General features: G+C 36.4%; 1 protein-coding gene across 1 annotated transcript; it reads right to left on the bottom strand.

Annotated features, from left to right (window-relative positions):
- Positions 1-17,903: 17,903 nt before the first annotated feature.
- On the bottom strand, positions 17,904-19,326 carry LOC137388280 (zinc finger BED domain-containing protein 5-like). Its single transcript, XM_068074771.1, has 3 exons — positions 18,898-19,326; positions 18,667-18,692; positions 17,904-18,492 (listed from the first exon to the last, which is right to left on the bottom strand). The coding sequence occupies exons 1-3, from the start codon at positions 19,324-19,326 to the stop codon at positions 17,904-17,906; spliced, it is 1,044 nt and encodes a 347-aa protein (XP_067930872.1).
- Positions 19,327-19,529: the final 203 nt, after the last annotated feature.

Here is a 19,529-nt window from a genome sequence, read left to right as displayed (position 1 = left end):
ATCAAATCTGGAACTTGTTAGTTGGATCAATTTTCTGGTATTAGCAAAACATTCGACACATTAGCCAATTAGCTAGCATGAGACTAATTTTATCAGCTCACACATGATTGGCTGATCTTAAGCCTCACAGAGTTTAAGCTTTTTTATTGCTCATTGCTGAACCAGCCAGCAAGTGGAATTTTTCTAGACTATCGCTCTGTAGATTGTGGGAAGCTCCTCTATCACCCTCGTATTCCAGTTTGGAAAGCAGTTTATTAAGACTCTGGTTGGACTTACAGAGGGATTAGAAAACATGCAACCTCCGAGCATAGATGATTTGGTAAGATCAATGTTAGTGTTCTACAAAGTTCTGGGACTTTGCATAGTCTCTTGTTCTAGATCCTATGGCAATACACTGCATACGGTATGTTAATATGATCATTTTTGCTGTATCAATATTTGATTTTTTTCTAGTCACTGCTGCAGATCAGTGATAGAATAGCGTACACTTGTCAAGCATCCCAGAGTCTACTACAAAAAGCTGGTGTTACTACTTCGCAGACGGAAAATCAGCCTGCTGGATCTGTACACAAGAAGTAAGTCATACACACTGCAGCAAGACTCGCTTACATTGTTGTCAATACTGACAGCATAATGACATATAAGCTATGCTGCCTTAAACTAAGACATGTCCACACACCTGCTCTAGGATTGCATTGGTATGCCTCAGAATATGATCATAGACATCTGTAGACCTATCATAACATATCATAACCCGAGGAAAACTACTGTAAACAGTTTTAAATAGACGTTGAATGGTGCTTCTCATCCAGACATGTCAGTTGCTAATATCCAGGCATGTCAGTTGCTAATATCCAAGCATGTCAGTTGCTATATATAGGCATGTTAATTGCTATTATCCAGGCATGTCAGTTGGTAATATCCAGACATGTCAGTTGCTAATATTAAAGCATGTCAGTTGCTAATATCCAGTCATGTCAGATGCTAATATAGCCATAGATGCCATAGCAATATTGCCATACTATGGGCATACTGCTTTCTGTGCACTGCAGGGCTGGCATGCTATCAATGTAACAGTATTATGTTGGCCTGTGTACGCACCCCAAAAGCACTCTGTTACCTAAATGCATGTCTGTAGATGTACTGTGTTATCATTGTGCAAGCGATGTGGGAGTACTGTTATCACTGTGCATGGTTGTGAGAATATTATGTTGTACATCGATGTATATGCACTGGAAATGTTATGTTACCACAGTGTATATACTGTAGAAGTAACATGTATGCATTGTAGAAATAACAACTTACCACAGTGCTTGCATTGTAGAAGTGCTGTGTTACCATTGTACAAGCATGGTGAGAGTGCGATGTTATCTATATTCATTCATTATGAGATTGTGATGGTGCCAATTTGCACTGTTTGAGTACTATGTTACCACTGTCCATGTACTGTGGGAGTACTACATGTATGTTGTTACGATTTCACTGTAGAAGACTATGTTAGCAATGTGTGAGCATCAGTGTATATTGTATTACAGAAACTGATGAAGGTATCACACATTCAGGGTTTTATAATAAAGCTATCTCTAACCAAGCTGTACATGAATATTCATAATGTGATAGTATAGTGTGTACCTTTCCCTTCTCTAACATTACCTGTAGCTTCTTAGGCTATTTCATATGGTATAATAAATTATTAGTATAGTTCCAGGTTACAGTTAGCGTGTGTCTTGTTCAGACCTTTCTTGCCGCTTCTACTTTCTGGTACCTGCTAGACATGTCACTGTTGCTATCGATCAGCGTGATAGTCCGCATGCAGAGCATCCCTATTGGAGTTTCTCTTGTCTAGATTTCTAAATGTTCACTTGTCTAGAATTGTCGACTTTTGATCTTTGTTGAGGCAGTTAAGAGTTTATCAGAAGACCTGTATCGAAAATAAAATACGAAGTTTGTAGAGCTTATGAACTGGAACAAATCAAGCATCAGCCATAAGTATCAGTAAGAAATGATTTAGCAGAAATTATGTGGTTAAGTAGAAAGAGGTTAGTAAACTCTAACACCACTAGGTTTGTATGCTAAACACAACTGATTGGTTTAGTGCCAAATAAGCTTTTTGTTTGTTCACTTGAACACTTTTACTCTATGGGAGGTGATATGGTAGCATATACACCACCACACAGAGGAGCTGAGACATTTACTGTAATAAATGTGTCACACCTGTCTTGGATTATTTCAGTGTGATCCAAAAGTAAATGTTATCCGCAATCTCAAAGTGAGACTGAGAGGCTGTGATCAATTAAATAGAGACTGTGTACTATGGCAAAAGTTAGGGTGGTAATTGACTATTATCTCTCATGAAGCCAATATGATGGCACTAAGGCTTATTACAGTGAACACCAGCCTTATATCACATCAACAGTAGTACTCAATGGCTATTAGTATTGTTTATAGTTTGGTTGGGATTCAGGCGTGTCCAAATTGTTTGCAGGTTCTGGATCATGGATGCATTCAACAGAGATAATCAAGGAGTTGTCTACTAATCCAAGGTTGTCAGCTTGTCAGCGGGTGGTAAATTCTGCTCTAACTCGGGTCTCCTACCAGAGACCTGGGAGTTTGAGCACTCACCTCAAGATCTTAGCTGTTCCCAATAGCGCACTTTTCTGCAACTCACCTGAGTTGATTGCTGTTGGTATTTGGGCAAGCCACATTTTATGAGCTGGTGTTATTGCGCCCCGGTGCCCCAATGACTACTGGGATTACAGTTGTTCTTACATTCCAGCATTTTTCAATCTCTTCTCCAAGAGGGAGATATTTCTCTACCTTTTCTTTTTCTTTGCTGGCTATATTGTAGTCATTGGGTACTGCTATATCTATTATAGTAGCCCTCTTGTTTTCCTTGTCTACCACCACTATATCTGGTTGGTTTGCTAGGACATGCTTGTCAGTTCGGATGTAGAAGTCCCAGAGGATCTTAGCGCGGTCATTTTCATTGACCTTACCAGGAGCTTCCCACCAGTGTTGTGGTTTATTAAGGCCATACTCATCACATAGACTTCTATACACAACACCTGCGACATGATTATGCTGCTCAGTGTATGCGTTTCCTGCTAGCTGCTTGCATCCACTGATGATGTGTTAGATGGTCTCAGGTGCATCTTTGCACAGTCTGCATCTAGGATCGTGTTATTGAGCCCAGTGCCCCAATGACTACTGGGATTACAGTTGTTCTTACATTCCAGGATTTTTCAATTTCTTCTTCAAGAGGGAAGATATATATATATATATATATATATATATATAGATATCATATATATATATATATATATATATATATATATATATATATATATATATATATAGATATCATATATATATATATATATATATATATATATATATATATATATATATATATATATATATATATATATATATATATATATATATATATATATATATATATATATATATATAGATATCATATATATATATATTTATATATATTTATATATATATATGCATGTATATATAATGTGCATATAATATAATGTATATTTATTGTATATTTATATGCAATATACATAGATATCGTATGGTTTATTGATATATAATTCATATTGATTTATATATATTTACATATACATTTATATAAATATAATATTCATGTATATGTATTTGAAGTATGTACATCAGAAAGTCTTTATGGTATCTTCAAGTTGTAAAAGGGAGAAAAATACGCATGTCATACAGCCAATCAGTGTAATTACTTAACAGTATAAACTTGGTTTAGGAATTCTAAGATTTCTAGCATAATGTGATGACATCACTCATGCAATATTTCACAGTGTTAGCTAGTATCTGTAGTGATACACAGTACATTGCTACGGCTGTGCCCAATATCGCGGTACTGCCAAGCCATTTTTAGTGTCTGCAAAATTAAGTTATAGGCCTACACTTTCTTTTAGATATACATCTATTTCAATGACAACCAACTAAAATCTGTTTAAAATTTTAAATTCAACATAATGTTTTGCATAGAAATACAAAAATCTAGATAAGTATCACAACTTCTTGATATTGGTTGCTATGACATTTTGAAATGTAAACAAAACTGTGCATTGGTTTTCGTTTCTCAAACTTTAATACCAGTTTTCTCAAAACAATTTTTTCGCGCTAGTGGTAAACATGCATTCAGTTTATTGACCATAAAATCCGCTGTAATTGAGCTAGAATAAATTTTTTTTGCAAAATAACTGAGAATCCTCTCCTTGTGTTAGTGTAGACACTAAATCTCACAAACCCGACTTAACCATGGTTTCTGTGATCATGAACCATTTTTTCACTTTGGTTACAGATCGCTGTCAAAACCATTCTGCATTCAACACAACCAACTTTCAAACTGTATATAATACACAGCAGCTTGCCATTTTACTTATAATATTGCATTTCTCCTATTGCAGGTGAGAGATATAAACATACTAGCTGTGCCACCCGGCGTTGCCCGTGTAATAGAAGAGTATTTGGACAGACAGTTTATTTGTATTTAACATATAATCACATTTGCCATTCTAACTTTCAAACTACATATCGTGAGAAAAATTTTTTGTCTTATAAACAATGAGAAGTAGTGAGAGTTTTGCTATTAGGGCCATTAGGCAGTTTAATAATGTGAGAAACAGCTTCTCGTGACGTTATGCTATGACCCGCGTCATACGTAAAGCAGTTAGGTATAGCTCTGATATAATGACTTATATTGGTTGCCAGCAACTTCTACTTCCTTAGTCCAGTGGGTTAGACATAAGACTTTTGACCGGCTTGGTGCAAGATCGAATATTCGTCAGTATGTAATATTTATTTCCGACGAACCTACATACGACACACGAAGTTTGAGAAATGTATATATAGATAATCATTTCCTTTCATTATTACTGTTTGTTGTACATAATAACACCCAGTACATTTCAGCTACTATTGCAGTTATCCTATTGCACTGCGGTGACATTTGACTGCTAATATTGCATTTCTCAACCAACGGTACCCTCTCTTTTTTCCAATATCACTTTGGTTGTGGGATGTATGACAGGAAAATTTCTAATCCCGCAACCACACGAGCGAAGTGAAGTTTGAGAGTTTTTATGATAAATGCATGTGCACACAACTTACGAAAATTATTCATCAACAACGTCGGAAACCCTTGCATCGAAATACCATCAACAAATTTAACCATTTTTAGCAGAGTCGTTAAAGTATAATAACAATACAAAACACATATTAACCTATTTAAATATGTTACCAAGTCTTTGAAAGGTTACCGCAATATCTCAAAACTAACCCATCTGATCGGATTATACATAAATAGACAGATTAATTCTGCCAAAATTCGCCACAAAACGCTTGAAAAGCTTGGTTTAATAATAGTTAAGATTGGCCTACGATACGCCAATAATGCCGTGCGACAGATAGTAGAACTATTTAGCAGTGCGCATTTCACGAGAAAGCCGTGCTCATTTCACAAGTCTATGGCATTGTTTAATTGCCGAAGGTTTGTGTAATTAACGTAGACTGTTTGAGGCGTAGACCGATTTACAGGTTTGAAAATGTGGTACACAGTTTATCAGCCTAAGTTTTTGTCCAATCACCGAGGGTTTTTTTAAATTATCTTAAGAACATTAGCCAGGTTTCTTTACATCTTATCTACAAGCTGGGGCGGAACTACAATGCCCCTTTATGACAAGAATATTTCTTTATTTCACTCCAGTTTGCTTTAAACTTCTAGACGCGTGAATGCCAACGCTTGCTTTCTGTTGCATATCGCTGTCAAAACCATTCTACATTCAACACAACCAACTTTCAAACTGTATATTACACGGCAGCTTGCCGTTTTACTTTTAATATTGCACTTCAGAGATATAATAAATATATGTTTTATTGTTGTTGCTAGTTAAATTACGTACAGTAGGTTATGTTGTACAGCAATGTCACTTTTTGCCGTGCAGGCATTCCTCTCGATCTAGCATGGGGTTTGACAGTACACAAGAGTCAAAGTCTTGTCATGGCTAAAGCTGTCATTGATATAGGCCACCACCAAAATGACCGCTGGAATATCGTTTGTTGCTCTCTCTCGAGTTCGAAACATCAATGACTTCTCAACAACTTCGCTAGGGAGCGCATCACTCGATTAGCTCTCAATGACGAAATCTTACAACGCAAAAGAGAGGAGACTAGACTGCGCGACCTTTGACAGATACTGTATACTTCTAATAGATATTGTAATATCAACAATTAACCAATTACTCGTATACCTGGTTTCAACCGAACTTTACCTCCAAAATAAATTGTTAGTTGCACCTTTTTAGAGTCATGCTCCCTCAAATTTATTTTATATCATCTCAAACAAGTCTCATTTACACTAAACTCTGTCAATTCCTACTGAGAACTACTTTTTCAACAACCAACAGTACCCTCGCTTTTTTCTAATATCACTTTGGTCGTGGGCTGTATGACAGAAAAATGTCTAGTGTTGTGTATATTTATTGTGTATTTATGTTCATTATACATATATATCATATGGTTTATTGATACATAATTCATATGTATTAATATATATTTACATGTACATATATATATATATGTATTATTCATGTATATATATAATATTAATGTATATGTATTTGAATTATGTACATGAGAAAGTATTTATGGTATCTTCAAGCTGTACAAGTGAGCAAAATACACATGTCATACAGCCAATCAGTGTAATTACTTAACAGTATAAACTTGGATGAGGAATTCTAAGATTTCTAGCGGAATGTGATGACATCACTCACTCAGTAGTTCTCAGTGAAGTTACACAGTAGTTACAGTGAGTTACACAGAGTCCCTTTATTCTGAGCTATTATTATTAACTATTATTAACTGCTATCATTCTCGATTCTTCGATCATGAACACCACGGATTGTCCCCCACAGACTGGCAGCGGGAGAGGCGGGCTCCGTTTGTCATCATCCAGCTCGCTGGCCGAGCTGGATAACACCTCCTACGGTTTCGGTAAGCAATGTATAAATACATGTTCATTTTCACTGAAGGATTATTGTAAGTTTATAATCTGTCTATAAAAAAGATGTGATGTTTCTCTTCCTTGAAGCAATATAGGTTTATAATCTGACTATAAACAGATGTGAAACTCGTAAACTATTGTGAAGATAAATACATTAGAATCGATGTTTAGCTAGTGACTACTTAGCGACTGCTGAAAGGGATAAGGACCTCATCTAAACTGATATATTGTTAAAGTGAGAGACAGTAGAGCAGCGAGCTGTAGAGGAGCCATTTATGTGTCTTTTAAAAACAAAGAGTCTAGTATCAGGCGCTTCAGTTCATAAAAATGTGTTGGAATCAAACCACAGCAGATGGCGCATGAGAAGTTGTCATACCCATTAATTTCCTTTCATCATTCAAACTGTATTTTGTGGAATGAATCAACAAATATGAAAATGAGAGACTATTTAGTCACGCATTTGACATATGAGCAAAGAATCTGACTGTTATGTCTACCCTTTCTCACCAATTGTTTGTCTGTCTAAGACATGTCTGTAAAACAAAACATAATATTTAATATATATTATAAAAATGCTTAAGAATGCTTGCTTTTGACTCATATTTGTTTACTTTATTCTAGTCCATACTACCTCCTATGTTAGGTTGATATGAAATAATTTAAACTGATATCAGCTGCTTCAATCAACTTAGTAAATCAGTCAAGAAAATGAGACAAATTTAATTATATAATGTAGGGACATTTATTCGAAAGAGTAGCCTCAGGACCTACATAATAATAAGTCATGAAAGGTCATGATGTCGTTATTCTTATTAAGAACTTGCTATAGCTAGGCCAGTACACTCAACTAAAAAATTTCCTCAATATTAGACTTGATAAATTCATTAACTATTTGCAAGTGTCTTTCTTCACAAATTCAATCAGTGAAAAAGTGAACACTTCATGGTGACACAACTATTGACATTCTGCTCCAACCAAACTTTTATGAACTGTCATAGCTTTCACTATTGAGTCAGAGTGTTATGAAACTTGATAAATAATTTTGTTACAAATAGAACTCAATCTAAGACGTTTAAACTGAAATTGTATTATTTCATTTTAGAACTCCCTGAATATCTCGTGCAAGAAGAGGGCAGCTCTTCCTCCTCCGTACAATCTGCGCCAGCAATCACTTGGCCACTGCCTGCTGCTCTTCAATTTATGCTAGATGCTGGTCATCTAGCTACTTTGAGGGCAGCAGAGCCAAAAAATTTAACGTGGCCAGTGATGGAGGAAGAGCTGCCTGATTCGACATCTACTCCTTCATCTCAACCACTACCAAAGCAATCACCACCCTATCCACCTTCACAATCCAAATCATCACCTCAATTTCAATCATCAACACCACGATCAGTACCAAAGCAATCATCACCCCATCCACCTTCACCATCAAAATCATCACCTGCATCTCCATCATCAACATACTCAAAAGCACCACTCCTCCCATCATCGCCTCCATCTCCAGCCCAAACAGGAACAGTAAGGAAGATCTTAATTGGTTGCGCCGCGGTAGGAGTGGCAGTGGCAGCCTTCAAGCTGTACAAGTAAGTTCTAATGCTAAACAACCTATATCATTATAGTACATGTTCTATTGCTGACTAAAGCCTGGTTCCCATATCGATTGCGAGACTCTGGCGGTAACACGCGCAGCAAAACGCTTGCGACGCTAGGCTCGCTGGCAAATGTCTACATAAAGCCACATCGTTAATAATATCGTAAACATAATTGCGTAATCAAATAAAATTTTCACTACCCCATGCCGTTCCTATAATGGTGACCTTTACCCGTACAGTGCATTTCGGGAAGGCTTTGCCTGCGGTTTTTTGCGAAATTTGAGCAGTGCGAAACTATTGCGATGCTGCCGGCAACTACTGGCGGTCCTTGACGGTACCCGGCGTAGGTTCCCATTTTACGGCTAATAAACTGCGGTGCTGTCGCCGGTGCTTTGCGACATATATGGGAACCAGGCTTTAAGAATTTAACTAATATCTACATGTTACTAAAAATAATTCTATAACTTGTAGGCACTGGTTCCAATGAAACCACCACTTCATTGCCACCAGAGGATGCTGCCATTGCCACTCCTTTCCATCCACCAACTACACTCACTGTTTCTTCCACCACCAACACCACCATCCAATCAACGTAATCATACTGAGCCTCACCACTGAAATCATCTTCGCCACCACCGTTATCATCAACGCCCCCAGCCTCCGCCTCATTACTATCGCCACAACAACTGTCACAACCACCACCTCTCTACTATCTCAATCACCATCATCCTCCGCTTCACCATCTCTAACACCACCACTGTTGCAACCACCACAAACACCGCCACAATCACCAACTCATCTTCACCACAACTTCATATCTAGCCCATTCACCTCATCGCCACCATCACAATTGCCCCTCTACTACCATCACTATCGCCTCACCAATAATAATCACCAAAACTACACATGTCGACTCACCACCCCTACCGCCCAGCCCGCCACCCGCTGCCACTCAACTTCCAATCCACTTTTACTCAAACAAAGCATATCGCTCATAATCCACTATTCACCGCAACACCACCAACCACCACAACACTATACCTCAGCCAATGTTGAAGTGAGTATTGATTGTCATTATGATGGATGTAACTTTGTTAGAGGATTCTTGACAAGTCATGGCAGTTGAGTACTGACAGTTTAAAGTTTGCAAATATTTGATGATATTTAGTTTGTACTCAGTGAATGCCTGGCGTTGCACGGGTAACAAAATAACTACCTAACAATTTTGACTAACTTAAACTCGTAACATAAGCTTGTCTAAATCTTCATGATAATAATAGCCATGTCAGAAGCCAGCTCAATATTTGTTCTATTACACACAGCATAGGTAAAAGATGCAAAGATTTGGAAGCATGAATACAAATGTAGAATAACTGCAATGGTAGTTGTAATGTACTGGGTGTGGGTGTTATTATATACAACAAATAGCAATAATGAAAGGAAAAGATTATATGTTAATATCTCTCCCCCTGCAATAGGAGTAATGCAATATTGGCCAATATGAGAAGTAAAATGCACTGATATTATTAGAATAACCAATATTATTGATATAGCAATAATATAAAACCAATGCACAATTTTGTTTACACTTCAAAATGTCATAGCTAGCGTTATTAAGAATTTGTGATGTTTATATAGATTTTTAGAAAAAATGTACTACGTAGTCATTGTTCTGCAGTCATCCAAACTTATAATAAAATATTGTAATAATCTCATAAGAATTGTTAGAAAGAAATATCATCGTCATTTCCTTTACTTACACTGCATTGGACATCAGTTAGAATATCAAAGTACTCAAAAGTGTCTAAAATGTCAGTTATTTTGAAATCAGCAAATTGTCGAATTGCCGAAACCTTCGGCAATTCGACAATGCTATATAGACTGGTGAAATGTGCACGTTATTTTTTTATGAAATGCGCGTGACTTAATCATTTTATTCTCTGTCGCTTGGCGTTTCAAGTTCCGGTCTTAACTTTGATAAAAGTAAGGCTTAGCAAGTTTTAATAACGGTTTTTGGCCAATAAATCTGTCTATTTGTGTATAATTCATTCAGATGGGTACGTTTTAAGATACTGTCGACACTTTTCAAAGACTTGGTAATATATTTGAATTGGTTTATATGTGTTTTTTATCGTTATTATACTTAAACAACTCTGCTAAACAACGGTTAAAATTGTTCATGAGATTTCAAAACGAGGGTTTGCGACTTCGTTGTTGAAAATTTTCGTAAGTTGTGTGCACATGCATTTATCATCTGCATAATTTATCACAATAATCACATCATTTATCACATCATTACACATGCGCATAACGGCAGCCTCGTAATACTCAATGACCGGAATGAAACTCTTATTCAAAGTGGATGAAGGTTTGGAGCTCCCGTCCAATTGGAGAAAGTTGAGGGGCTTTTTGTATGTATATACCTCTTTTTCGCGGGGATAAAACCTCATGAATAAGAGGGTTTTACAACATTTACTTCAAATTGAAAAGTAGAAAGTCTATACTTGGAGTGAACTAATAAAATAATTAAAATAGCATTACGCTAGATACGCAGATTCGTCATTATTTGATACATTAATAAATTGAGTATAGATAGCTTTATTATGATATAATACAGTACCAAGGTGAGCATAGATAGCTTTGTAATAATGTGATACAATCAGATTGTCTCTTAGTGATTACATTAGTAATCTCTTATGGTCTCCAAGTGATCTCTAAATTAGAGAGTCTCCATGTGATCTCTTAGCATCTCTAAGTTGGAGATCATGCTTCTTTTGAATTACCATGTTCTTAAATGTCGGTTGCATTTAACTGCAATTTTTGTTAGCTTTGGTAATAAATATACTTATTGGCATGCAAAATCTGTGCTGTTACTATATGTTTACAGTAATTGAGCCCTCAAACTACCTAGGGGTTACATGTAACTCTCCTGCATGCGGCATGGCCCCAAGTCTGTAATGAATATATTGCAGTGAGAGGAGAGCTGCAATGCCCGCTGTGCATGGTCAAGAACCAGAGGTTAGATTGGGAGTACGCACATCGGCCATCAGCAGTGGAAAGAGGGATAACTCAAACAGGACAAGTAGCCTATACGAATCCTGTCTCATCAGAAAAGAGGTTTGTATGTTGTTGTAACTGCCAATTGCATGGTTGTTACAATCAGATTCAAATGAAAGATGCTGCCAGCAGAAATTTGGTACTGGTATACTATTCACACATGAGACAATAATACCAGCAGTAGATACAACCCTCCAGTTTATCAGTATGCATATTTAAGTTCTTATACACAAGTTTGTCATTCTTTTTCAGTTTGAAATCTAAAAAATTGGAGTCACCGCTACCGGGGTCAAGTAAAGGTCGTTTATCACAAGCCTCCAATGTATCAAACCTATACTTCTCACACAGAACTATCTGCCAGTCGTGGATATGACGACCAAGTTCTATGGAGAGCATTTGGGTACTGGCAGCAAATGACCTTCCGACCTCTTTATTTAGAAATGTGAATAGCAGCTTTATGTGTTGTTTGTGTTGAAACAATTATATATTTTGTTATTATTTTGCGTGCTTTATGAATATAATTTCTACAGTATGAAATGAGAGACATGAAGTAGATGGAATTTGAATTGCACTTGACAGTATTGATCATGTCTTGACTAGTTTGTGCAGTAAATCAGATACAACGCAATGTTTGCTAGCGATTCTCAGCAGATAAACATTCACTAGAGCCTGTCAGTCATGTTACCTATATCAGACGATATCCTGCGAAATAAACGACAAAAGTTGGTGACAATGTAATTTCAGCATTTCGTGTGGTTTGTAGTTTATATACCTAAGCACCACAAGTAAGGAAGTTATATAAGACAACAAAAAACTAAGTCACTGCGCGGTTTAGTAGATGCTGATTTGGCTCCAGATAAATCTTAAACAAAAAAAATACAATTACCCGCTTGAAAGTAATTTTCATGCTAAAATTAATTTGCCAGATTTTAGAAGTCCATAGATAAGTGTGTTTAAACCAACTGAATATGACAACATACTCTTGTGAAAATCTGAAACACAAAGACTGTAGTATAGAGAGCTGTCATTGACCAAACGTGTGTCACTAAGCATAGTTCAGTATTTCAAGAACTGACCAATCAGCGTTGAACAGCTTCTGGCTTTCTATTGGTCAGTTTTGTGTTAAGCTCTGTGCTTGGCTAAAAATTTACAAAAATTTCTTCAAAGCATTTTCAGAAAATATTTGCCTTTTTTTATTGCTCAGTTTCTGAAATGTGACTACTTTCACTTTAATCTGATTAGTTAATTCATAAGACCTAAACTACTTTTGTTTCGGAATTATTCTGATTGGATGTTTTGGTCATACTCCTAATCTGGATTTTATCACTAGAAATTCCACTGTCATACAGCCCACGACCAAAGTGATATTGGAAAAAAGAAAGGGTACTGATAGTTGAGAAATGCAATATTAGCAGTCAAATAGGATAGCTGCAATGGTAGCTGTAATGTACTGGGTGTTATTATATATACAACAAATAGCAATAATGAAAGGAAAAGATTATATGTTTATATCTCTCCTCCTGCAAAAAAGAAATGCAATATTGGCCAATATTAGAAGTAAAATGCACTGATATTATTAGAATAACCAATATTATTTATATAGTAATAATAAAAAACCAATGCCCAATTTTGTTTATATTTCAAAACGGCATAGCTAACAATATCACGAAGTTGTGATATTTATATAGATTTTTAGAAAATCTGTACTACGTAGTCTTTGTCCTGTAGTCATCCAAACTTATAATTAATTATTGCAATAATCTCATTAGAACCGTTAGAAAAAATATTATCGTCATGCCTTTACTTACACTGAGTTAGATTTTTAGAAAGTCTGTACTACGTAGTCATTGTTCTGTAGTCATCCAAACTTATAATTAATTATTGTAATAATCTCATAAGAAACGTTAAAAAATATCATCGTCATTTGCTTTACTTATACTGCGTTGGACATCAGTTAGAATGGGAAAGTATTCAAATGTGTCGGCAAATGAAAATGAAAAAATTGAAATCGGCAAAAATGAAACGATTTCTGTACTCCTATGTTAATTGCCAAAACCTTCGGCAATTCGACAATGCTATAGACTGGTGAAAAGTGCACGTTATTTTTTCGTGAAATGCGCAAGACTTGATCGTTCTATTATCTGTCCTCGGCGTTTCAATTTTCAGTCTTAACTTTTAACAAACCAAGCTTTTTAAGTGTTTTGTGGCGATTTTCGTTGAAATTAATCTGTCTATTTGTGTATAATCCGATCAGATGGGTAAGTTTTAAGATAATACCAACGGTTTACAAAGACTTGGTAACATATTTGAATAGGTTTAAATGTGTTTTGTATCGTTATTATACTTTAACGACTTTACATAACGATGCTTAAATTTGTTGATGATGTTGTATGGAAATACTTCGAAAACAAGATACCAGCAGGGAATGTAGCCAGACTGCAGTACAAGCATATAATTCGTACAAGCATCAAGATGCCTAAGAGACATAAAAAGATCCACTAATTCGAAACGTCAGAATTAGAATACATCAATCTTGGAAACTATGTCGATGCCGCCCGAAGAAACCGCCAAAAGGGAGGTGGAAATAATTATATCCACCAAGAACAACCAAAAATAACTGAACTCACCACCGCCCTTTCCCAGTACTTTTCCCTGACATATTACGGTGCTGACGGAAGCAATATTATGCAATCCCAGTTTCAAGACACAGAGACAGCGCTCTTCAGATGACGCGCTCGGAGACAGTGTTCCCTCCAGTAGACTTACTCCTACAACATAAAGATATAATAGAACATTATGTATAACCGTCCTCAGGCTATCCTAAATGCCTATAAAAGCTAAGGTTTTTAGTAGCTCAGCCTCTTTGGCAGTGACACTTACAGACGTGTAAGACTGAGCTTTAAGGGCAGACACAAGCTTGCTGTTGGCGTAAGAGATTTATATTACTTAGCTTTTTACTACATGTTATCTTTCTTATATTCTAGAACTTTGCTACTTGTATATTAGGTTTTGGTTCATGAAATAAAGAGTGTTGCTATTTGCTATCATAAACATCGGAGCTTAGCTAGTTGAGGCTTGCACTAAAGATCTGGGTCAAGTCCCATAAATTGAACTCACACTCTAATCAATCATTGAACAAACCAGGCGGGTTGCCTATACTTAATCAACCACAGTAAACTTAGTCTAGATTGAAGTAGAGCTTGTGGTGATTAATCATTGATTTTATTGTGCTGTCAAGTAAGTCAAATCCTTCGATAACACATATAACAATGAAATTTCTTGACGAGGGTTTGTCTCATTGTTGATGAATAATTTTCATAAGTTGTGTGCACATGAATTTATCATAAAAACTCCCACACTTCGCTCCGCTCGTTTGGTCATGGGATTAGGTGAAACCACTCCAACTATTTGAGAAGTTAGATATTTGTGTGTATGTGTATTTTATTTCATCAATAATTAGTAGAAATATAATATTAAGCAAAATAAAGATATAGTTATAATATTGATTAAGTTAAACAAAATAAATGAAAGCTTAGTTCCTACTCGTCAAGGCATGATGAGGCCCACATACGCAGTAGCACTGCAGATAGTCGAGGTGCTTGGCCCAGAGGCATTGACTAACTCTAAGTGCAGGTCTGAATTAATCTAGGCTTAACAAATGGCTTTTTAACATAAACTCTGAAATTAAGTCAATCTGAAAATTTTGCTCGTGATGTCGGTCCCTAGTCCATGAAATAGAGACAAGCGAATGTGTAGAATATACCAACTAATAACTGCTAATAGTAATGCTACATGTTAATAAAAACGGAAAATAATAAATGAGATAAATATGTAAATGCAAATAAATACCATAGAAGTACCCAAATGATATACATAGAATATCGACAGATGTGGCCAATTCGGCTTATTCGACAGATATTATGAATTTCTAAATGAGTCATAGCTCTTACTGAACATCAATCAACCAATACAAAGAACAATTAAAACGCAAAAGCATATGACTTTCTAAAATCCTGGACAGTAGTTAAAAAGAATTGCCAAACCAAAATGAGTGTTATATATATAGATAACCAAAATAGGGTATATAACCAAATAGTTTATATATATTATCCCTTCTCATATTTCAAATAGCTCATAACATGTTCCAACCGGCCGAGTATCGCACCAGAATAAACTTTTCTTGGGTCAACTACAAAAACTCACAAATTTCAAAGACACCCTAAAATACAAGTTTATCATAAGCAGTCCAAACTTCTGTAAAAAATATCACATCATAACCTTTCCTCCCCACTCGACTATGCACAGCTCCTCAAATATGATGAGGGCCAAAGAGGTCTGTCTACCTGTTAGCAATAGATTGCCGTTGACAGCTGTAGGCCTGACCAATTATCCATTATATATCTTATATTTATATATATGCTAGCTGTGCCTCCCGGCGTTGTCTGTGTATTAAAATTCAGCTTATAAACAATGAGAAGGGATGAGATTTGCTTACCATTTGCTGGCAGGCAACTCTCCAGCAAGTGGCAGGCCATTGCCAATCAAAAATTCCACTAACCTAGTTAGTAAGCTTCAAACGCTGGTAGGCAATGACATTGCGTCAGGATTGTTGCCCAGCTAGGTTTTTCTAATAATAGCTATAGCCGGAACGCAGACAGACATACGGAAATATTTTGAGAAATATACATATAGATATAAATCTCAAAGTGTGTATGTGTGTTTTAGTTTGTTCGGCTATAGCTATTAAAATTTAGGAATGAAAAATCCATTTCATGCTAGAATTGATCTCGGAACATCTATTCACTAGGCAAATCTCTTACCAATTAAACTACGCCAGATTCATGGATTCATTAAGCGATATGCTCGAATATCTAGGTTAAAATATGCACAGCGTTAGATTACAGCACAGCGTCTCTACAGCTTGCTCTCACAACTCTCATTAGTAATTTACTAGCCTACTCAAATTAGTCATTGGTAATGTGGCAGTCTAATTGCAAATGACAGGCAACTATATCACCTGCCACTGTTTTATAAGCTGTTTTTAATGCCCGTGCTGAGCCGGCAATTTTGCTAATAAATATATATACAGTGAAACTCGGATAACTAAAACTTCAAGGAACCGAGCAAAAGTGTTCGAGTTATTAGAGCGTTAAAGTTATCAGGACAGTCATAAGTGCACGTAATTATCAGTAGATACATGCACATATGCAAACTATATATAAATCAAAATCATAGATTGCTTGTTGCAAGTTAAAGGGTCTCTCGTGTGAAGTTTTAAATATTTTTAATCAGAAAGTATAGATATTTTTCTATCACTTGAGATTTGTTTGTTGCTTTAGGTGATGTGACTGCCAGGACGTTCTCAGATTAAAATTGGCAAAACTTGATCGCGGTTAAAATGCTCAGAAAAATACATACGTCTTTTTCTACCGAGCGTTTTAACCAAGATCAATTTTGCAGTAAGTCAGTTATTACAAAACTGCTTTACTATTAAAAACCCATTATCAACTTTGCCGATTTTACTTAAAAGTTATTCAAATTTTACCTCGTTTTTTTTGCATTCGGAGGGCTTATCGCTAAGCAAATGTTTGGTAAAATTTGATTTTTGCACACCTTTAGAAAAGTCGTTAATGAAAATATTTGCCGATGTTGGTAATAACGAGGCCTAAGAAGTACTAAAAGTCGATGTTTATCTCTATGGCTAGGAATAAAGTGATATTCTAAAGCTGGGGTGCCCAAATACTTTTGCTGGAAGGCCAAACAGGTAACCAGGCCTTATCAGGAGAGCCAGGCATGAATACAGCTGTATATATGTAAATGTATGTGTATTTCAAGTAATGTGTAAGTAAACTTATATACATGAACATAGACATGAAAGTAACTAGGTGTAACATAATAACACATGTAGGTTTATTCTCAACAAAATCTACTGTGCAGAAGAAGTATCTGTAATGTTAATGAGACACATGGAAGCGAGTTTGCTTTGCAGCTATTGCTGCAATATCTGGTTTATCTTTGATTACTGCTACAGCTAAGAGCTGTTGAGTATGTTCCTCTGTCAGTACACTCCGATACATACTTTTTATAAATGTCAGCTTTGAAAACATTGATTCACACAAGTAGGCTGTACCAAAGAAAGTAAGTAAGAGCACTGCCATATTGCATAGCATAGGATACTTCTCCTGGACAGCAGGTTGCGTTCAGAACCCTACAATAGTTTGCTCAGCAAATTGAGCTTTAGCCAATATATCTGCCTTCAAATCAGACAGCTCTAATTCTGCCACACCTCTCTGAACATGAGGAAAGTTATCAACTTGGGCTTTCCAAAGCTGATGTGCCTGAAATGGGGACGCAACCAGCTCAATAATGCCATTGATCCTATCGAAGGGAGCAAAGCGACACGCCATCTCTGAAGAAACATCAATGAGAAAAATGCGTGCTGTGGTAAGGTCCACGACATCATCACGACCATTCACAAATTCTCTGATTATTGGAAAGTGGTTCATATCACTGTTTATGTCCTCGTAAAAGCAGTGGAGTTTGTCATTAAAAGATGTTACTGCCTGCCAGAGTTCTACCACATTACGACCTTCACCCTGCAATTTCAAATATAGATCATTCAGATGAGCCAAAATGTCTGTCAGAAAAGCCATGTCTCTCAGTGAATGCTCCGATCTGAGAATCTCTAAAAGTCGTTCTGTTGCATCTCCTCCAATCTCACTAAGAAACTGCTCAATATGCTGTCTTACAGTCCATACTCTTTGCAAAGCTCTATCCTTACTCAGCCATCTGCAAATATACATTAAAGTACATATAAAAGTAAAAAGTATAAAGTAAAAATAATTGACAGTATTCACCACTTTGCTGCGCTTTTTTACCTTATCATAATGTAATGAAAATAAGTATGTCAAACATAATTCAAAGATAGCACTATGGTACTAATCTGACATGTTGTGTACTAACAATTCATCATACTGAGAATCAGACACCTACAGAAATTTTCTAAGCTGGCAGTGTCGTAGAGATGATTTTGATCTGAGAAAGTTTATTAGTTTAATTATGTCCAGCATAAGACTTCCATATTCATCTTTCAGTTGTGCACAGAGAATGCGTCCCGTGTATGATACAATGAAATGCAATCATCTGAGGATTGTTTTCTTTCAGGCGATTAACAAAACCAGAATACACACCCACCATAGCTGGGGCGCCATCTGTTGCTACAGAAATTATCTTATGCATTGACACTTTATGGGAGTCCATGTAAGCCTTGAATGCCCGATATATATTTTCTCCAGTCGTACGTTCCGTCAGTGGAATAATTGCTGCAAGGTCCTCACTAAACTTGCTGTTGAGATAATACCGAACAAACACACTCAGCTGAGCAACATCGTTTATGTCAGTGCTCTCATCTACTGCAACCGAAAATGATTTACACCTGTTCAAGTTATATATGACACCTTCACTCACATGATTGGCAATAGCTTCTATCCGTCGGGCACACGTATTCCTAGATAGCGGTACTGACTGAACAGCTTGCTGAATATCTAGCTTTTCGGGGTAGAGCGCTTGAACGGCTGAAACCATGCATATTTTGAACAGTTCACTGTGGCTGTATGGATCCATCACTTTGGAAATTTTATATCAAACTTCTTAACCAGCAGTAGCTGCTCTTTGTTGCAAGCTTGTAGCTCCCCTCATCATAGCCATTTGTCCATTAGCCTGCCTTGTTAATCTATCAAGCTGTTTCTGCCTCCTAGCTGTCCCTAGAGAAAATCTTCCGTCATAGTCAGGATGGTTTTGAGTGTAATGTCTTTTGATATTTGCTA

This window comes from Watersipora subatra, chromosome 2 (assembly GCF_963576615.1).
Source record: "Watersipora subatra chromosome 2, tzWatSuba1.1, whole genome shotgun sequence".
Classification (NCBI taxonomy): Eukaryota; Metazoa; Bryozoa; class Gymnolaemata; order Cheilostomatida; family Watersiporidae; genus Watersipora; species Watersipora subatra.
The sequence above is the reverse complement of the archived record's forward strand: the minus strand, read 5'-3'. Positions and strand labels throughout refer to the sequence as shown.